This window comes from Pseudorca crassidens, chromosome 17 (assembly GCF_039906515.1).
Source record: "Pseudorca crassidens isolate mPseCra1 chromosome 17, mPseCra1.hap1, whole genome shotgun sequence".
Taxonomy (NCBI): domain Eukaryota; kingdom Metazoa; phylum Chordata; class Mammalia; order Artiodactyla; family Delphinidae; genus Pseudorca; species Pseudorca crassidens.
This window is the reverse complement of record NC_090312.1, coordinates 60,981,700-61,004,049: the sequence shown is the minus strand read 5'-3', so window position 1 is coordinate 61,004,049 and position 22,350 is coordinate 60,981,700. Positions and strand designations below refer to the sequence as shown.

The following is a 22,350-nucleotide window of genomic DNA, read 5'->3' as shown; positions in this document are numbered from 1 at the left end:
AGGAAAAGAAAATAGTACTAATAGAAGAGAATATCTGATTATGGTTGAACAAATGGAAAACAAAAAACACTTACAGTCCTGTGGAAAATCTGTCAACTTCAGAAAGAACAAAAAGTTGCACAGGAAAGAAAATGTCATCATAACACACTACTAGTTAGCAGTGAATAAAAGTCCTAAGTTAAACACTGAATATAAATTTAACAACAACAACAAATAATAGATATCACTATACTAGAAGAGTAGAAAGGAGGAGCTAAAAGTAATTCATGGAGTTAAGAGTACAAAATCCTCATCTTCCATAATAGCAAGTTAATAGATAATTAATAAAGTCAATAAATAAAGATGTAACAGAATATGTTTATCTTTTTTTTTTTTTTTTTTTTTAAGATGGAGGTAAATACCAAAAGAAACTACTTCAAGAGTTTGGGGAGATCGACTTAGGGGTGAGGTGGAATGGGATAGGAAAATGTTGCTTTCCTTCTGAGCTCTGTATATTATTTGAAATTTTGAACTATGTGTATGTATTAATTGGATAACAAAAGAATTAATTTTTCCAAATGAGGCAGGGTAAAGATAGGGGGATATGAACTTGAAGCAAAGAGAAACAATTTGAAATGATTATTTTTTCTTTCTTTAAACATTGTATCTTAGGCTCTAGATTAGATCTTGAAATGAAGGACAACTGAGTCAAAATGATATATATCACAGGCAAACTACTGACCCAGACATTGTAAATTATTTCTAGGAATAGCTAGTAATTCATATTGAATCCAAAGAACACTTCACACATAAGTACATGATAGAATGAGCTCATTTTTTATTTTAAAAAGGAGGGGTGTTCAAGTGTGTATATTTTATGTGTGTGTGTGTGTGTGTGTGTGTGTGTACACTTGGGAAGACTATAAACCCTGACTATAACATATATATACTTTTTAGTTAAAATTTTATTCATGACCATATTCTTAATCACAATATATTTAATTGCAAAACAACCTGTCTTAGAATACTACAGTATGAGATGCATTTGACCAACAGTACAAATACAGTAATTATAATACTCAAATCTTAGGTTCATAGATATTTAATGTATTAGATGTGCACGACAATTAAAAAAAAAAAAAAACAATCCTGTCTTGAAAACTTTATAGAAGCACTTCTCTTTTCATCAAATATAAGGCTCACATGAGCCTATAACAAAACTTAACACTGTTCATGTGTCAAAGGACAAGGCTAAGCAATAAGTTATTCTTTTAAAAGTATCTATGAACCAGAACAATTTTCTTTTTGAGTTTGAGAAGCCAAAGACTATTAAGGAATATTTTAAGGCTGAATAGAATCAACAAAGGTAAATAAGGAGATTGGGAAGAAAGAAATAGTTCAATATTAACAAAGCAGTATATCTGCCAGGTTCCTGTGCTCAGCCAGATCATCTTGAAAACATGAATTTTGAGTTTAGTAAAGTGTCATACAGTATCTAGTTACATCAGATACCTGATGAAAGTGCTTTTCTGAAACTGTTTCTTCTCTTTTATATATGGACTTTAAAGAAATCCAAACAAATACTGCAATGCAGTGTTTTGAAAAACATATAAACTGCAGAAATGCCCACAATAACAAATGATATCAGGAGGTACAGTAACTGAAATATATCAGGACGTATAGGTACAGTTAATTGAAATGGCATGGTAATGTGAAATGTTAAAAGGAATGGTAATGTGAAATATAAAAAGGATGACTAGATAATTTCTACTTCCAAACTAGATAATTTCTACTTCCATTCTGAAGTAAAATTACAGAATGATGAGCTCATTACTTTATGTAGCAACTAGGAATTGCTACCGTTAAAATATTAATTCTTTCAATGCTTATTTTTGGATTGCCTACTATTTAACAGGTACCATGTTTGGTGCTACACTGATTAATAAAACACGGTTCTCTGCAAAGAAAGAAACCTTGGTCTAGGAAGTACTCATTATATACTTCTTACAAATTTAGTTAAGTATGGCTTTTGGAACTAAAGAAAAAAAATTTTCCAAAAAGTTAACTTTCTAATTAAGAATGCATACGAACATAAATAGTTAAGATTTCAGAGGCTCATAAATACTTAGAAACTCTAAATTGCTAATTGACTATTTCAGTTGATGTGATACCTGTCTCATCAACTGCCTGCATATTTTTCCCAAAGTACATTCTTAACACGCAAAAATTTTTAAAACAATGAAACAAACATTTCAGCCATTCTTGCATACCTACTCTTAGTAAAATACAGAACAAGTTGCAATTTTTAATCTGGACATCGACGACAATTTAAACCAATCATATTATTCAAGTGAAACAGATGTCCTGAATTTTGTAACACCATCAGCAAACCTGGAGAGATGCAACTGATTGAATGTGTGAAGCTGTTAGAATTAATCTTCATCATCTCTTTGAAGAGGTATTATCTGAATTTCTTTGGCTATCCTTTCTCCTAATGTCTTATTGTTTGAAGCAATTATTCTTCGTGACATCAAATCAAATGGTCCACCTAAAATCAAATATGGAACATGGTTATATCCTGTACAAAAGTAATTCCTATAAAACTTGCATAGCAATATGTACTATGGTCAATCATAACATTTTAATACTTTCGACAATCTTTAAAAAGATCTATGCTGTCACATAACCATAATGTTTAAGCTTTGATAATACATAAATGAGTTTCTAAGCACCTTCTTTTAGTAAATACCAGTTGTGGAGGGAACTGGTAACTCAATCACACTAGTCTGGAAAATGTCATCTTTTCTCTATTTCACCTTTTGTGTGTTCTATTTCTTCTTTTTATTACTATTACCTCTTTAATGTTTGGGAATCTATGGACAGAAAATCTGACTCCAATGCATTTTCACACCACTCTCCTTCCCATTTCCTTAATACTTTGCTGTCTTTCTCCCAGGCCATTGATGAATTATTTTAACCCAGGTTCGCTCTTTTAAAAATCTCACCACCAGCACAGAGGAAATACGTAGCCCCTCTAGGCTCAAGGCAGAAAGTGATGGTGGACGAAGTCCATGTTCAACCACCACCATGGTCACCATTCAGAGAACTCTTGGTACAATTCTCAGATTCAGTGACCTTCTTGACTTTTTCTATAGTCTCTCAAGAATTCCTGATACTCATATTTGAAGAGGCTAAGCCATTTATCATTATTAATTCCATGCTACCATTAGCTTCTTATCCTTGCCTCTATCTCGCAATGTTTGTTATTTTGATTGTGTAGAAAATTACTGGCTTTTTTTGCCTTAAGAGCTGAGGTATAACATGTAACAAACATTAAAGGAAAAAAGCCATATATAGAGGAAGGTCCAACAGATATGGAAAGAAAAATGCTTTACTGTCCCATAATTTTACCTGTTACATCCAAGAGTACTCCACCAGCTTCAGTCACAATAACACCAGCACCTGCTACATCCCAGCAGTGAATTCCCATTTCATAATATGCATCTGCAACTCCAGCTGCCACAAGGCACATATTAAGAGCTGCTGTTCCAACACCTCGGATCCTAACAAATAACATTTTAAAAATAAGATAGAAAAAGAAATTATTTCAAATAAGGCATTCCTCCTTAACTTCAGTTTCTTTTAAGTGTTGCCTGATGCAACAGTCATGATGCACTATATAAATGACAAAACTAATCCTTATGAAGCAATCATTTGTAACATAAACTAAAAAACAAGGATATTTTGGGGAAAAAAACTGAAGAAAATTCTATAATTCTACTATCATGGTATGCATGTATATTCATTGTGGTCTAAACCCAGGGACAATAGCCCCACAATACAAGTAGTTTATAGAAGGGTGAAAATGTACTCCCGGTCATCCCCAACTGCATGGGCATCAGTACGCGTGACCAAAGAGATAACAGCACTGGTGGGCTCTGCTTAGATCTAGGCCTGCCTGGAAAGATTATTTCAGGTTTGCCTTCTCACAGTAGCTTTTCCGTGGAAATATATCAAGTTAAGGTAAGTACAGACATTACTTTATTAGCCATTATAATAATAACTGATTCAGGAAAGAATCATCAATAAACGCTAGGGCTTCCCTGGTGGCGCAGTGGTTGGGAGTGTGCCTGCCGATGAGGGGGACGAGGGTTCGTGCCCCGGTCTGGGAAGATCCCACATGCCGCGGAGCGGTTGGGCCCGTGAGCCATGGCTGCTGAGCCTGTGCGTCCGGAGCCTGTGCTCTGCAACGGTAGAGGCCACAGCAGTGTGAGGCCCGCGTACCGCAAAAAAAAAATAAAAATAAATAAATAAAAAATAAACGATAAAATGAGTGGATGAATGATATTTACATATCAAAGTATCTCCCTATAAGATACACAATAATTACAATGGGAAAGATAGCAAGATCATTACCAAGTGATCAAAGTTAATATTCAATAATGGGACAAAAAGGTACCATGTGCCTCCTGATATAATGCACTGAGAAGGAAATAACAGTACTTCTGTAGCATTCCTGCCCCAAATGCATAACCCAAATCTAATCATGAGGAAACCCAACAAATTCAAATCAAAAGGCATACTATAAAATAATTACCCTATGTTTTTCAAAAATGTCAAGGTCATAAAAGATAGACTAAGCAACTGCTCCAGATTAAAAGAAATTGATGAGAAATGGCACCTAAATGCAGTGTATGATCCTGGATTGGATCTTGGATTAGAATTCTTTCAAAATATGAATTAAGTCACTATATTAGGTAATGTATCAAACTTAATTTCCTGATTTTAGTAATTGTGGTTATGTTAAAGAATGTCCCTTTTATCAAAAATATACACACTGAAATGTTTAAGAAGAAGAGGTCATCATATCTGTAAGTTACTACTTTCAAATGGGTTTTACTCAAGCTTCTTTTTTAGTTGTTTAAACCTCTGAAAATAAAGCAGTCAGGTCTGTTCACTGAGTTCCTTCACTATTTATTTTTAAAGAAATAAGGGGATTCCACATATGAGTGATATCATATGATATGTGGAATCTAATTTTTAAAAATGAAACAAATGAACTTACTTACAAAACAGAAACAGACTTACAGATATAGAAAACAAGCCATGGTTACCAAAGGGGAGACACAGTGGGGAGGGATAAATCAGGAGCTTGGGATGAACATACACACACTGGGATGAACATACACACACTACTGTATGTAAGACAGATAACCAACAAGGACCTACTGTACAGCACAGGAAACTCTACTCAATATTCTGGGATAACCTTTATGAAAAAAGAATCTAAAAGAGGATGAATATATGTATATGTATAACTGAATCACTTTGCTGTACACCTGAACTAACAAAACACTGTAAATTAACAATACCCTAATAAAATTAAAATAAAAAAAAAGAAATAATGAGAAATTGATGACTAATGTGGTATTTGTTTAGTTTCTTAAAAATAAAAAAAGTACTGCACCTGAGTACATCCTTCATGCCAAAGCAATTTTTCTTTTTAGAAAAGGATCAGAATTACATGATGCCTTGATTTCAAATATATTTTACTGCCTATATTCTTACTATATATCAAATTTAAGAAAGAACTAGCAACCTCAATAAACTTCCATAGGTGTTTGACTGCTTTCCAAATATATAAACCCAAATTAACTTTAGTGGCTTTTTTTAGTTTATAAATAATGGTGTATTTTCCTCCTCTTCTCAAGGGTATGTGATAGTTCACATCTCATGTCATAGAAAGAAAATACCAAGATCGCTCACAAATTATCTCTTGGTATTCTATTCAAACATAGAACCCTAGGCTGGAAGAACAATGCTATATAGGCAGTTCTTCCAGCACAGCATATACGGTATGCTTCTGTCTACTTTTGATGTGTATCAATGGCTCTCAGTCAAGAGGTCTTTTGATCAGAAAGCATATTCTTTTATGGACAAATATTACTAAATATTATTAATTACCAAATAATTGAGGCTGTGGTCTAGATTTTGCATATGTGTCCTGAATTCTATGTTTGTCTGATCCTCCTATACAGCTAGGATGGTATAGAGTAAAAAAGACTATCTTCAGAATCACACAGATTTGAGTTTGCTCCCCTACTCAGTTGCTTAAAAACTATAATTTTGAAAAAGTTTCTTCTTCAAATTTTAGCTTTCTTGTCATCAGAATGGAAATATCAACTTACCTTGGCTCTGGCTGCAATGATTAGAAACAACAGACGTAAAGCACCTAGCAGAGGGCCTAGCATATAAAAGAGCCTCAAAAAATAGTAGCTATATTTATGAAGAAATTATTCCCTAAAGCATGATACCAGAAAACATCATTAAAGTAAACAAATACAGTGCATTTCATTAAACAAATCCCCAAAAATTACACAAAGGAAATTGACCCATAATGATTTACTTTGCCTCATAAATGTCATTTATAATCAATATATAATTATACTTCAATTTAAAATAAAAGGAGGTGGTATCTCTTGGGACAAAGTGAAGGAAAAGCAGGAGCTAAGAGTGAAAAAATTAAAGATCCTGAGAAATGAAAGAGAAACAAGACATGCCAATCCTCACCTCCCACCACCACTTAGCAGAAATTCATAACAGAACCTATACAGAAGGGTAGAACTGACAGGATAAGGAGCTCTGAAACCAGGAACCCAGATTGCAAAGTGAACAGAGACAGAAAAAGCAGACACATCCACACAAATCTACTGTGAAACATCAGACATTGCTAATAAAAGTGTTTGGGGTTTTTTTGACTCATCAAGTGTCTCTGCAAAAAATTAAGCACAGAAATGAACAAAACAAAATAAAACAAGGAAAAAATAAAACAAGAGATGACCGAACTCAGAAAAGAAGTGGGACAAAAAAGACAAAATTCTATCAGAAAAGAAGACTAAATCGCAAGGTCCCCTAAAGAGAACAGATGCAAATGAAAACTTAATAAAGGGCAGTGAGGAAAAGCGATAAAAGAAAGAAGTAAAATGGGTCGGAGAGAAAGTGGCTGCAAGGGAAGAAACAAAGAAGATTTAATGTTCCTCCTGGTGTCTCTGAAGAAGAAAATGAAAACAGCAGAAGTGAACTAATACTTAAACCTAAAACTCAAGAAAACTTTCCAGAAAAAAAAAAAAAAAAAGATATGAATCTACCTGTTATAGGGAGAAAACATCCCAGAATGAGCAATTCCAAGATATACCGTTATAAAAGTGTCAGCCATGGAAGATTAAAAGAAAAAAATTTTTCTCAGAGCCTCCAAGTAAAAAATGAAATAATTTAAAAGCCAAGAAGATTAAATTGGCATCAGATTTCTCATAACATACAAAGCAAGGCAACAGTATAGTAGCTTTTTTTTTTTAATTTGGGTTTTTTATTTATTTACTTATTTTAGTTTTGGCTGTGTTGGGTCTTCATTGCCACGCATGGGCTTCCTCTAGTTGCAGCGAGCGGGACTACTCTTCATTGCGGTGCGCAGGCTTCTCATTGCGGTGGCTTCTCTTGTTGCGGAGCAGGGGCTCCAGGCACGCGGGCTTCAGTAGTTGTGGCATACGGGCTTAGTTGCTCCACGGCATGTGGGATCTTCCTGGATCAGGGCTCAAACCCGTGTCCCCTGCATTGGCAGGCAGATTCTTAACCACTGCGCCACCAGGGAAACCCTGTAATAGCATTTTTAAGAAATGTACTTCAGGACTTCCCTGGTGGCACAGTGGTTAAGCATCTGTCTGCCAACGCAGGGGACATGGGTTCGATCCGTGGTCCGGGAAGATCCACATGCCTTGGAGCAACTAAGCCCGTGCACCACAACTACTGAGCCTGCGCTCTAGAGCTCACGTGCCACAACTACTGAAGCCCGTGCACCTAGAGCCCATGCTCTGCAACAAGAGAAGCCACCACAGTGAGAAGCTCACACACCGCAATGAAGAGTAGCTGCCACTCACCGCAACTAGAGAAAACCCACGAAGCAAAACGTAAATAAATAAAAAAATAATAAATTTCTAAAAATAAAAGAAAAAAAAGAAATGTACTTTATACTTTCTTTCACTAAAGATGTTCTATCCAGCCAAGCTGTCTTTCACGTTTCAAGACCATAGAAAAACAGTTTGGAATGTGCCAGATCTCATGGAATACTGTGTACATGTGCCCTTCTCAAGGAATCAACTAAGAGATGAGCTTCATCTAATCTAAAGGTGATTGGTGTTAAATCAAAAACAAACAGAGACCAGCCTTGAAAATTCCCTGATAAGACAAAACCAGTTTAGTCATGCAAACAAAGCTTAATTTAGCTTATTTTGCAAAACTAACTCAACCTGGGTCATTTCTTGCTTATGATTCTGGAAATGACAAGCAAAACTTAAGTTGTTTCTCAAGGCTGATATGAGGTAACCACTAATCAATTCCCTATCATTTAAAAAAATTCTATTATAGCCAATCACTGTGAAGAATAAATAGTCACTGCTTTCTCACTTTATAAGCTTCTTTATAACAATATATGCCTGAGCCTCATTTCATGTTTTGGTCAGGGTGTTCCTGGTTTGCAAACTGTCTTTTTGTGTGTTCACAATAAACTTTTACTAATTATACTTCAGTGATTCGCTGGTTTTAATTCTGTTATTTATGAACTTTTGACACCAGGAAAACTTCATGGAAGGACTGTGAGCATTTTATAAAGTCAAAAACTAAGACCGCAGGATGGGACCGTGGGTGAAAGAATATGTAATAATAATACGTCTGACAAAGTATAAAGAATGCAACTTAAAAAACTGGATGAAAAGGGAGAGAAAAAGGGGAAAGTAGAGTAAAATCACTGAATGTCATATAGGTAACAGGCGGAAGCCAAAACGTTCTGGAGCCTTTACAGAGAGTAAATGGTCAAGTAAGAAAAGAGAATATTAAGAGCATTATAAAGAGTTTTAATATAAAAGAAACCCATGAGAATAAAATTGAACCTTTCACAAATTTCTATTTCTAAAAAGAAAAAAAGCAGAGGGGATACACCAAATAAATACAGTAACTATAACATAATATACAAAGTAATTACAATGTAAGATAATAATACAACAGAATTGAGACCAAACAAAACGGTCATATCAATAAATGAGTAAGCCTACCTTTTTTATGGAAAGAAAAAAGATTTTCAAATTGATTATAAAGCAAAACTCCACTCTATGCTGTATTCAAGAGATGCACTTAAAACTCAGTGATTCAAAAGGACTAAAAATAAGAGTGGACAAAGATTTACCAGGCACAATTCTGATGTCAAAGCAGATTTCAAGTTCAAACATCAAAGTACAATACAGAATGTACTTTTGTTTCAGTGCATATGGAAGTTCCACAAAAATTGATCATATACAGGGCACAAAGAAAACATAAAGTTCCATAATATATATTTATTACAATGTAATAAAACTACAAATTAAAAATGAAATTAAAAAAGCAAAAAAAGTCATTTCCTCGTGGAAATTTAAGAACACAACTCTTGGGTGAAAAGGGAAATACAAACAGAAGTAACAAATTTTGTGAAAATTAATTGAAATGAAAACACATCAGAATCTATGGGATACATTTAAAGCAGTAATCAGATAAAAATTCATAGCCTAAATACTTACATCAATAAAAATCAAAGCATACAAATAAATTCTCTACTTAAAAAGGAAAAATAAAGGAAACAACAAAATGAACAAAAAGAAAGCACAATGATGAAAATAATAAAGCAGAGGAGAAAAACAGTAGACCAGATTAATAAGCAAAATCCTGGTTCTTTGAAAAAACATAAAATAGACAAACCACCAAGTAACTTAATCAAGACTTTTTAAAAAGAAGAAAGCACAAATACACAAAATAAGAAATGATAAGGGGGAAATAACTACTGATACAGAGAGGCCAGAAATAAACTATAAGATTCTACCTTGTATACCTCCATGCAAATAACTTGAAAACTTAGAGGAAGCGGGTAATTACTTAGGCTGTGGAAATGTTCTGGATTAAAGGTGGCCAAAGAGACATGGCAACTAAACATAATACTGACACTAGACTGAATCTTGCACTGGAGGAAGAAAAATGCTATAAAAGACATTATTAGATCAACTGACAAAGCTATATATGTATGGATGGTAGACTAGATAAAGAGCAAATTCATGAAGTCAATAATTGTACTGTGGTTATGGAAGAGAGTATCCTTATTCTTAGGAAATAACAAACTGAAGTATTTAGGGGTAAAGAGCCATAATCTAAATAATTTACCATGAAATAGTTCAGGGAAAGAAAGGAGTATACACAAACACACACACACACATACACAGAGAGAGAGAGAGAGACAGACAGACACAGAGAAAAGAAAGAATGATAAAATGACAAAGCAAACGGGTACAATGTTAACAATAGGTGAATCTGGATAAAGTGTATACTCTTGTTTCTTGTAGTTTTTTATTTCCGAAAATTTTGTTAAATTTGAAATTATTTTCAAATAAAAGTTTTAAAAATTACATTATAAAATTAGAATTACGGTACTGATCCCATGTCTATTAATTAAAAATTTCATTTCTAAAGAAAAATTCATTCCTTAGAATGTCAAATTATCTATAATGTTAACACAGAATGTTCAAATTTTGGGAAAAAGTGAAAAGAGCTTACCCATGGATGGGAAGGCAAAGAAGCCTTTCCATATTAGAAAGAATAATTCTCACAGTCTCTGGTGTTCTGGAAGAGCCCAACTCTGTCACCAAGAGTGATTTGGTAACATCTAAAAGAAAATGTTTTAAATAATCATTAGAGTTTATTAATAAGAATTCTGATAAAAAATTTGACACTTGTAACTCAGAACAAATTGGACATTTTTATTCCTCTTTCTAGTTGTATCATATTTGTTTCTTTCTAAGGCTTTAAATATTAAAATACTTATCAATTTATTATCTCTTTTAGTTATTTTATCATCATTTTTATAATCATCAAAAAGAGTCTAGCTCCTTACACCACCACCCCAAAAGTACAGAATATAACCAATCTGCCTGCATGCATGACACATTTAGTGGGAAACGAGCAAACGTCTTACATATTTTTTTTTAAAGTGGAATCTAGGGGGCTTCCCTGGTGGTGCAGTGGTTGAGAGTCCGCCTGCCAATGCAGGGGACATGGGTTCGTGCCCCGGTCCGGGAAGATCCCACATGCCACAGAGCGGCTAGGCCCGTGAGCCATGGCCGCTGAGCCTGCGCGTCTGGAGCCTGTGCTCCGTAACGGGAGAGGCCACAACAGTGAGAGACCCGCGTACCGCAAAAAAAAAAAAAAAAAAAGTGGAATCTAGAAATTAAATAATTTATATATAGATTTGAAAAAGACAAAAATTAAAATTAAATGGTAGCACTGTTGGCAGGAATGTAAAGTGGTGCAGCCATTATGGAAAACAGTATGGAGGTTCCTCAAAAAACTAAAAATGGTGTTGCTGTATGATCCAGCAATCCCACTCCTGGGCATATATCCAGATAAAACTATAATTTGAAAAGATACATGCATCCCTATGTTCATGGCAGCACTATTTACAATAGCCAAGATGCAGAAACAACCTAAATGTCCATCAACAGATTAATGGATAAAGAAGATGTATATACATACAATGGAATATTACTCAGCCATAAAAAAGAATGAAATAATGCCATTTGCAGCTACATGGATGGACCTAGAGATTATGATACTAAACGAAGTAAATCAGAAAGAGAAAGATACCACAAGATATCACTTATATGTGGAATCTAAAATATCACGCAAATGAACATATCTACAAAACAGAAACAGACTCAGATATAGAGAACAGACTTGTGGTTGCCAAGGGGGATGGAAGGATTGGGAGTTTGGGACTAGCAGATGCAAACTATTATACACAGAATGCATAAACAACAAGGCTTACTGTACAGCACAGGGTACTATATTCAATATCTTGTGATAAAGCATGATGGAAAAGAATATGAAAAAGAATATATATATGTATAACTGAATGTTGGGTTAGTTTCTGCTATACAGCAAAGTGATTCAGTTATACATATATATGTATTCTTTTTCATATTTTTTTCCATTATGGCTTATCACAGGATACTGAATATAGTTCCCTGTGCTATACAGTAGAACTCTGTTGTTTATGCATCCTATATATAATAGTTTTATGCCTCATTTTTAATGATTCCCAACTTGAAGTGCCTTTTCCCCCTCAATTTACTAATAACTGGGCCCAATGGCATCAGAACAAAGGAATTCTACAAAGAATTTGAGATGCAGTGGCTGAAGCAATAAAACATGAAGGCCATGAGGGCAGAGAGTCATTCTTACTCATCTTCCTCCCCAGCCCCTGACAAAACGCAAGCCTCAAGTGTCTTCTGCTCCATCGCACTTGCTTCCCCTGCTTCCACTACTACATCCAAAATTGTGGTCACAATTAAAAAGTACAGAGAAAACAGACACAATTTATGAATCAGTTAACACTTGGAGAGCTCTACAGGTTAACAATCAAAAACAGTAGCATACGAATACATAATATCAATCACACCAAAAATTAGAGGATAAACCAACCTTCTTGGCGTGAAACCTGTAGTTTTTGACCATTACAAAAGGCACCTTTTCCTTTCCGGCCAGTATACATCTTATCCTCCATGCAACTGTATACAATTCCAAATTCCATCTGCAGAAGGAAAACAAGTTTCCTTTACCAAACCTGAGTATTCTTTCTCATGTCATCCATACTTTTTCTAAGAAAGTAACAAGAAAATCTGGTATACTAATAATGTTTTCAAATGGCTAAACCATGGGTATTTAAAATGCTAATTCCCAGCTTAGTCAGAGGAAAGAAGTCATCAGACCTAAACACTTGACTCCTGTCTCATCCATTTCTAAATTTAAGGGCACCCACCTTGACCTCTCTCCTTCCTGCCTCAGATGAAGACAGGTTGCTCCTGTTTTCTAGGGTGAATCCTTCTTCCTGTTAAACTTCTCTGAAAAACTGCTCCATCAACTGATCCCTCCTCTCTTGGACTTTCATTCCGGGACTTCTCGCCAAATTTCTTCCTCCCTCACAAAACCTTCAAAACGTTACCTTCTCCTTTTCTCTTCACTGCCAAAGAGTGGTCTAGACTTTGTATCTCCCATTCTCTTACTACACTACAATTTGGCTTCTTCCCTGATCACGCATCTCCTGAAACTCCTTGCAAAGAGATCATCAATGCACTCTTGCTGACCAAATGCGTCTTCTGAAGATTTGGAGACTTCTAACCATCACCAGTTAATCCCATACTCCGTGTTCCTGGCAGTATTCTCCTAGACCTCCTACTACACTCACTGATCTGTCTTGGTGTCACAGTTTCTTATGACCTTCTTCTCTGCCTAACCCCTAAAAGTTGTGTTCCCCAGAGTTTTTCATTCTTCCTCTTCTTCCATTTCCCTTTTAGCTCTCTCGATTCTTACAGGTTTGTTCTTTCCAGTCCACAAATTCAACTACCTCTCTAACTGTGGCTCCCACCAACCCCATCTTAACAGGTCAGTAGCTGTGCTTCAGAACCTAGGCTTGCAGAAACCTCAATTGAGGAGGTCAAACTCACTCACTATCTGATCACTCACGCCTCATTCCTTCCCCATTAGTCACTTCCTTCCAATTTTATCTTGAAAACACTTCCTGATTTTTGGCATTTCCTCAGCCATTCTCCCCACCTCCATCTGAGTTCAGAATCACCTGCCCCTCTGGTGTGACCTCTACATTGCTGGAATTATCTGTCACTCTGCACGTAAAAACCTCTACTGGTTTCCTACCACCTAAAAACAAAATCTAAATGTTCTGACACGGACAGGCCGTGGTGCCTCACGGCAAGACGACAACTAACTCACCTCATTGGTTCTGCTCCTGCCATTTCCAGAGGTTTGCCCACAATGAACATCTCACTGTTCCCCACACACATCATGCTCTTCTCCAAACTGTTCTTTCTGATTAAAATGCTTTCCTTTTCTTCTTTATCTGGCAAACCCCTAATTTGCTATGACCCAACTCACATGACCAAATTCTAAGACCCATTACATTTAGTATGAAGATTTCCCCAAACAACTCCTGGCAGAATTGGTTATACCCTCTTCATGTTCTCATAGTATTTTTTTTTTTCACAGTTCCACCACATATTACCTTTATCTGTTCACACGTGTAACTCTTGCACTGAACTGGGAGTTCAACAGCCCAGGGCTGATTAAATGAGAAATGCTCACCTATCTCCCTTTGAATGTTCTCAGTGATTAACACAATCCTGTGCCTAAGATTTCATTTGCACTAATCTGTGTTTTTATTTTCAGAGATTTCTTAACTCTCTTGTGTACATGCTGATCAAATATATCTCAAGCCCCTTGAAGACAGTTATGTAAGATGTTAGTAAACATCATTCGTGTTTTGATCAATCAAATACCCAAACAGCACGGAAATGCAACAGGTAGAGATTGTACTCTACTGGGCTTTAGAGACAGCAAGTGTTCAGGTTCCTGAACATAGTCTGCATTTTCTAAACATGCTTGGCCCCTTCCACTTCCTGATGTTTCCCTTCACAATGCCTACTAAAGCATTCCTAGCTCAAAGCACACCTCTTCCATTAAGCATTTCAGACCCTACATCAACGCCTATCTTATCTGACTCTATCATGTATATAATGATGATTAAATACTGAATCATATTTCAGTTATTTGTGTGTATTTTTTCCTTATAAAATCTTCTCAGAAAACATTACATTTTCTTCACTGGAAAAAGTATCATGACAAGTTTAACAGTTCTGGAGTTTATTTCAAAATAATGCAGCTACATAAATTGAATAGAGACAAACCTAAATTTATTATGGAGACACATTTACTCTTTTCTCAGAAAATGAGAGCAAGGCATTTTACCAACCATAAATTTAAACAACATACCTTTTTATTAACAACAAAGCCAATTGAAACAGCTACAAAAGGAAATCTTTAAAAAAAAACACACACATAAATTTATCAAAATAGAACTTATTTTCAACAAACATGTGTTTTCATAATAAAACTGCTTACAATTTTTTTCATATGAACAGTCTTATCCCTCCTCCCCCAGAACTGTGTGTACAGTATGCAACCCTTTGTGTAAATCGTAGGGGATGGGGAGGGTAGAATATACAGATGCGTACATACAGGATGCTTCTACAGGCATGAGACATCTCTGAAAGGATTCACAAGAAGCTGATAACAATGGTCACCTCCAGAGATGGGTTCTGAGAAGCTGGGGTCAGAAGTGGGAAGGCCACTTGGCACTGTATGCCATTTCATACAATTTAAATGTAGAATTCCATTAATATAGTTTTAATTTTAACAAAAATGGGATCATACTATATATTATAATCTTCTCTATGTTATATAATATTATGAGCATCTTTCCACATTAACATTCCATCACAAAACGATTCTACATCTTAGCTTTATGGCTTTAACAATTCTATTAGTAAAGATACATACAGCTAGCTACATAGTAACTTCAAATATAACAACTATGTGTCATCCCACCAAACTAGGCTACTCATTTGAACTCTCACTGGCAATTCTATCAGGCTTTCTTCTAAATATCCTGAGTTATATACTTACTTTGTGCCAGGCACTAGAGTAAGTTCTTATATAAATGTACAACTCATTGAGTCCCATCAACAAGCAATTCTATGAGGCAGGTACCATTAATGTGCCCATTTTATAGAATGAAAAAAAAAAACTGAGGCCTAGAAAGATTAAGCAACTTGCTCAAGGTCACGATTCATACATCCTAAAACCCATGCTCTTTTTAACAGTTTTTTTCTCCTGGATTGAACCCATTCTATATAGACAACACTCCAGTATTGAGTTAGTTATTTCCTTAATTGATCTCAAAGGAGCAATGTTGCTTGCATACATTTTTATGTGGTTTCAACAGTGAGAAAAAGAATAGTAAACAGGGCACTTCCCTGCACAAGACAAGTCTACAACATTAATACTTCATCACCTCTTCCATAGCTGATGAAAATTATGCATAATACACTTACAAACTACTCTACAATTTACACAGTTCTCTAAAGTATATATGTTTGTGAACAAAATATCCAACAGTCCATTCAGTTAATACAGTAACAGCAATTACAATATTAAAATTTTTAAAACATACCCATGTACAAAGTTAGTTGTTCCATCAATAGGGTCAATGATCCACGTAGGGCTGTCAGTTAAAATACTTTTTTCCCCAGCTGCCACAGATTCCTCACCAATGAAACTAAAATCAAAAGTGACGAACTCTGAATCTTTACATTGCTTTCAACAATTTTCAAACCTTAAGCTACCCAGGGTCTACTATAAAACACAACAAAAGTCCGTACACTACACTTTTCTATTGTTTTTCCTGCAGACTGATGAAAGTGAGAAAGTTTTACTTCCCCCAGAACAAAGTCATGTGAAAAATAACAGAATCTGAAATTCTCAAATGTAATGCCAGGATAAGTGAAGGCACACATGCTGAAAAGGGAATTTGTTGCTGAGAACTTACTAAGGAAATGTGGAGGTTTTAAAAATAAGTCCACAGATTCTCTCATACTCCTCTCTTCAAGAGGTAGAGCCTAACACCCTTTGCCTTGAGTGTGAATTTGGACTTAGTGACTCGTTTCTAACCAATAGAACAAAGTGGAAGTGACAACGTGCAACTTGGAAGACTCGTTCACAAAATGGCACTGAGGTTTCCATCTTATTCACTCTATTTCTTCCTCCCTCCCCTTCCCTCTGTTGCTCTGGGGGAAGCCGGCCACCATGTTATCAGCTGCTCTGTGGAGAGGCCCAGATGGTAAGGAACTGAGCGGAGCTGCCGCAGACAACCCATGAGGAACTGAAGTCACCAACAATCACATAAGTGAATGGCCCCTTCAGCCCCAGTTGAGCCTGAGGTGACCCACAGTTTGACTATGACGTTACGCGACCCTGGCAAGAACAACACAGCCCAGCTACTACCACATTCCTGACCCTAGAAAACTCTAAGATAATAAATGTTTGCTGTCTAGAGCTGCTAAGTTTTTAGGGTAACTTGCTATACAGCAGTAGATAATATACAGAACATTAAATAAGTCAATGAGAAAGCAAATCACCCACCAAAATTACTGTGTCTACATGCTTTCCTAAAACACGCTACACAGTAAATCTCAGGTGAATTCTGTAAATGGCGTCTGAGTTCACTGGATTTCTTCTTTCCGTTGCTACTTTCTTTTTTATTTATGTCCTTTATTCAATACTGAACAGTCCTAATAATCATTATCATAATTTTCTTGTATCTCTTTTTCTCTTGGCTATAAACCTTTTCATTGAGAAGACATATATTTAGCTTTAAACATTTTTTTTCTCCTCAGTGACTAAAATACCAGGAATGGCCAATGGCATGATCACGAAGAAGTAGAGAATGACAATGTTAAACCCTTAAAATGATGACAATATTTTGGTTATATTTCTGTGCCTATAAAGAAAGCCCTGATTTTAGTATTTTCTCTCAAACTCCTTAAAGATACCATGACTTTAGCACCTAAAAAAGTTTGCAATATAGAGAATAAAACTGAACTTTTAAATCTTGTCTATGCCAGCCACTTGTCACGTCAACTTCCCAGCATCCAAACACTCCTCTTACTATAAAGGAATCCAAATAGGCCCTGTTCACTGCTCCCTGGAAGTGTGAGCTTAGGCAAACAATCTCAGTTCAGCTAGCAGATGTTCTTGCCCAGGATTTGTAATCTTGAGCTAATGGGGTAAAGATATCCAAAGTGAGCAGGGTCAGGAGTGAGGCTACCAGCAGCATCTGAAGCAATGGCTCCTAACCCTAACCCTAACCCTAGCCCTAACCCTAACCCTAACCCTAACCCAATCCTAACCAGCTCTGCCTTCCTCCCTGGTTCCCACCTGAGCCCTGCTCTCAGGGCTCCTGAGCTGCCCAACACCCTCCAAATAAATTCCCGTTCAGCTTAAATTAAGTATAGTCAATTACTAAGTCTAAAATCAAAATTTCTGTCTAGTACTATTGACTCCAACCTAGATTTCATTTTTATCACAAGAAATTGAAATAAGAAATACCTGTGAGATGGATACTTTTCCTTTATGGAAGAGATAAGCATTTTTTCAACTTTTTGGTCAGTAGCAGTTACCAAATCAACTGGAGAACTTTTGATCATAATATTCATTTCGTTTTTTAGGGCTTCACGAGCCATCTAAAAAGATTTTTTGGTAAGCAAATAGGAAAAGCATAAGTCATTTTAAATCAAACTAAAAGATGAAATACAGAAATGGTTTGAAACATTCAATCTGTCTTAAATGATATTCTTAAATATTTCTTACCACAGTGTAAATAAAATAAATCCTTAGGGGTTATGACCTTCTAGGTATAAAATCACAGAATCTTACATCCTATTTTAGATTCACAACTGTCATCACAAAAAGTTTAATGACACAAAATTAAACTATCACTCCACTAAAGTTCAATAAAATGAAAACAGATACAGATTAATCAAAGTATATGTTTTGTTTAACAAGGCAACCACACGCTGTCCACATCCAACACATCATGGCTGAAAAGATTTCAGTTCATACCTCTCCAGCTTGTCTGGCTAGGGTTACTGCATAATCCATGCATTCCTGCCAAGGATCAGCCATCTTCGGAACAGATTTAACACGTACAAAGATACAGCAGTTACAAATCTCTAAAAATCTTAATCATAGAATAGTTAGGTCACAAAAACAGCTCAATTTGCAACATACTTTTATTCAGGATTCACCCTCTACCTGATTCTAGAGTTCAGTTTTTTTCAGTATTCACTCACAGGTCCATTAAGAAACACTTTTTATCTAAATTACTTCACTTCTATTGTAGAAACATTTTCATAACAAAAAATTTTATTCTATAAAATTTTATTTTATTCTATAAAATTATTTTATTCTATAAAATTTTATTCTATAAACGTGTCTCCCAAAGTGCCCATACCATACAACATTTTAAAAAACAGCATTGGTCTAGGGAATGGAGAAGAAAGGACACAAGAAATATCTTAAAAGACAGGTGCATGTTTGGGTTAAGAATAAAGTGAAAATTAGAGAAAGAACACAGGGAACACAGATAGTTTTCAGTATCTGCAGTTTTGGCATCCGTGCATTCCACTAGCCACAGATAGAAATTAAAGAAGCTCTGAAGGGAAGGGGTAGAAGGCACATGTACTAATTGAATGTCAGGTAGTTCAGTACTTTATACATGCAAACTTATTTTTAATGAGGTTGTAAAGATGAAGAACTTAAAGCTCAGTGATTATAAATAACTTGCTTTATTAGACAGATGACCCAGTCAGAATTCGAACTCAATTCTGAATTTAAAGTCCACTGCTCTTTCTATCATAACATTCTGAGGAAAGAAAATTCCAGGACTAAAAAAATAACAATAAAGTAAAAAAGGAATTTCCTCAAGTTTCAGAGAGGAAAAAAAACAACACATTTTTGTCTTCTGAACTGTCCAGCTTTCCACTTACTTCTGAAGAGAAGACTAAACTAACTCACCACTGGCTTGACCACACTCTCAAACCTGCACCCAGGACAGTGAAGCTTTTCAAGCTGTCAGACTCAGAAAAACGTGGATCATTTATAAAACAACCCTAATTTTGTCATCTTTATATTTGAGAATAACTTACACAGAGTTTCACCTTGAAGACTGGTCGGAAATCCCAATCATGGTGCTCACAGTATAGGAATGGGGAGGGGAAGAGAGGGAGGGGAAGGGAAGGGAGGACAAAGGACAGATACTTTGAGCTGTTTCTGCTAGTTGCTTCTTCTTCTTGATATGAGCGTTTAAATAATTTTAAAAGGAAGCCACTTTTTGAGTTATAGGAGTAACTGCTTAGAGCACTTCAAGAATTGTTTCCAAACTTTATTTTTTCATTCTTACTTACTCCCATTTCTTTCTTCTAGGCTTAAACAGAACTAGATGTTCTCACTATGAATCTGCTTTCTAGCCAGAAACTTTGCTTAAGCCATTCATATCTCCCTGTACTAACAGCACTGATATCTCCTACCAATTTTTCCAGGCTCACTTCAAAAGCTACCCTTTCTTCTAGGGATTCTCCACCCAGAAGTCATAATCTGTTTAACCATTCAAGAGCTATGTGCTGAATATCTATTATATGCTGTGCAATGCATCACAGTGAGGAAAAACAGGCAGAGTTCACACTTACTCTCTAGTGGGTAGTCAGGTATTAATCAAAAAAAAAAATCACAGACCACATGCAACATCACAAATGCAATAAAGGCTACGCAGAAGTGCAATGAGAAGCATGTAACAGGGGAACTCTGACCTGGTCTTAGGTACCAGATACGGTTTCCCTAAGAACATGGTTCAACCAAGATTTGACGGACAAGAGAATAGGTATTAACTAACTCAACTGCAGGACTCCTGGTATGTGAAGAGCAACTGAAAGGCCTAAGTGTGACAGCTCACAGATCAAGAGAAATGGGGGAGGGGTGAGGCCGGGGGATAGTAGGGCTCATCCCTAGCGAGGCCTTAGAGGTAAGATTTTGATTTGAGAGCCATGAGGAATCACTACATTGTGGCTGCTGAACAGAATGGATTAGAGGGTGGAGGGAAGAGTAGACAGTGGGGATATTTGCTTTGGGAGGTAAAGCTGAGGGCACTTAGCAGTAGATTGGATATGGAGTATGAGGGAGAGGAAGAGTTTAATGATGCCCAGATATCTCACTTTGGCAACTGAATGGATAATGGTGACATTTACTGAAACACGGAGCAATAGAAGAGTCAAATTTGGGATCTGGGTAGGAGGTCGGGAGAACAAAAGTTTAATGAGTAGAGAATGAGGAACCTTTGTGAAACCAAAAGAAGATGTCAATTAGGCAGCGGACTGTATGCATCCTGACCTCAGAGGAGAGGTATGGCCTGCAGATTTAAATATGCAAGTCACCTGAGTAGGCAACAACTGAGTCCTGAGTCTGAATGACATTCCTTAGGAGGGAACATGCTATGAGAAGCTCAGAGGACACCCAAGCCTGGAAGACCCCATAAAACTTTGTACATCACTCTTAGGGCACTCAGGAATGTTTCCTTACATTTCGGTCATTTGCGTGCATGCCTTATCTTTCCAACCAGTTTTGAGTATATCTCAAAAAGGAACACATTTTGTTCACCTTCACTTTCTCAAAGACAAACACATGAAACATTTTCAACTTTTTCTGTCCTGGTTCCCACCTTCCCTGCGGTGGGAGCCATGCCACCTTCCTGCCACCTGTCCCCAGCAGCGGGACTGCGGACAGCACGGGATCAGGGGCTTACACCGGGACTACACGCCCCTGGACGTATGCCAGGTCTCTCTGAGCTTCTTTGGAATCGGTAAAGTGAAAAAGAGGGAATTATTCTACACAAGCTGCCGCAAAGGTTCAGCGAGATCCCGGGGGCGAAACCGCTACACACGCAGGGACCGTTCCTGGTGTCACTCAGCCGTGGCTCAAGACAAAACAGCAGGGGTGAAGGCGCCCCAACTGCGGCCTCTGTCGCTGGGCGCCACCCCGCACCGCTGACCGAGCCCACCCACTCCAAACCACTCCGGAGAGCCGCCCGCGTCCGCAGCGCCCGACGACCCCGCCCAAGGGCTGGTGCGGGATCGCAGGAAGGAAGGTCTCACCTCTGGGTGAAGGGCTAGAGGCTCGCTAAGATACCAGCCGCATCCAACGCTGGCCTCTTCCGGAGAGAGAGGAGGGTCAGGCTGGTAACGCCTCCGACAGGAAGTCCCGCCCCTGCAGCCCCGCCCACGGGGTTCGTCTTCTTCTGGCCCCGCCCCACAACGGAGCATAGCCCTCCAACCCCCAACTCCCTGCCCCACCCCCAGACCCAGGCTGCGCTGGTGATCGCTTCCTGACCCGTCCCCCTCCGCCTGGTCCTTCCAGATCTGACCTCTTCTTTTTCGTCTGTGGTTCTTCTGACTTTCTTTCTCCTGCCTGTACATTCTTCTGTAATTTAAAAAAAATTCCTTTCCTCTATTTTGCCCATCCCTTATGTCTTCCATTCCTTCCAATTTTCCTGTTTCCCTTTCTTTGTCCCAGTCTTTTATTCCATGCTACCCTTTTGGCAAAACACAAACTGGAGATACGACTCTAGCTTTGCAACTTTTATTTGTTAAAACTGTGCTGGGTAAACCTACACTATATACATATTGTAGGGGTTCATAAGGGAGCGTCCCCCAAATGTTCCATTTTTGCATGAGGATTATTTTGAGCTAAAGGCAACTGAGACCTGGTGAGTGAAAGAGAAAATACTCTCCCTCCCTTAACTACCTAGAAGAATTTAAACTGGAAATTTTTCTCAGAAAAGAGTTA

The 22,350-nt window shown here is 37.0% G+C and overlaps 1 protein-coding gene across 2 annotated transcripts; it reads right to left on the bottom strand.

Annotated features, from left to right (window-relative positions):
- Positions 1-926: 926 nt before the first annotated feature.
- On the bottom strand, positions 927-21,788 carry IMPA1 (inositol monophosphatase 1). 2 transcript variants are annotated; one of them, XM_067711982.1, is made up of 9 exons: positions 21,660-21,788; positions 18,577-18,694; positions 18,064-18,197; positions 16,130-16,234; positions 14,890-14,935; positions 12,529-12,637; positions 10,606-10,714; positions 3,391-3,542; positions 927-2,527 (listed from the first exon to the last, which is right to left on the bottom strand). In XM_067711982.1, the coding sequence occupies exons 2-9, from the start codon at positions 18,637-18,639 to the stop codon at positions 2,412-2,414; spliced, it is 834 nt and encodes a 277-aa protein (XP_067568083.1). In that variant the 5' UTR covers positions 18,640-18,694; positions 21,660-21,788; the 3' UTR covers positions 927-2,411. The 2 variants fall into 2 exon arrangements, with proteins under 2 accessions (XP_067568083.1, XP_067568084.1); XM_067711983.1 differs by having other exon boundaries at positions 18,577-18,639; positions 21,660-21,761.
- Between the last annotated feature and the right edge of the window lie 562 nt (positions 21,789-22,350).

Excerpts from the sequence above, each read along its gene's own strand:
- IMPA1 (XM_067711982.1), bottom strand. The coding sequence starts at position 18,639 with ATGGCTGATCCTTGGCAGGAATGCATGGATTATGCAGTAACCCTAGCC. Across the intron at positions 14,936-16,129 it reads ACAACTAACTTTGTACATGG|ATTTCCTTTTGTAGCTGTTT; the intron begins GTATGTTTTAAA and ends TTTTTTTTAAAG. Across the intron at positions 12,638-14,889 it reads GCTTTGTTGTTAATAAAAAG|ATGGAATTTGGAATTGTATA; the intron begins GTATGTTGTTTA and ends TTCCTTCTGCAG.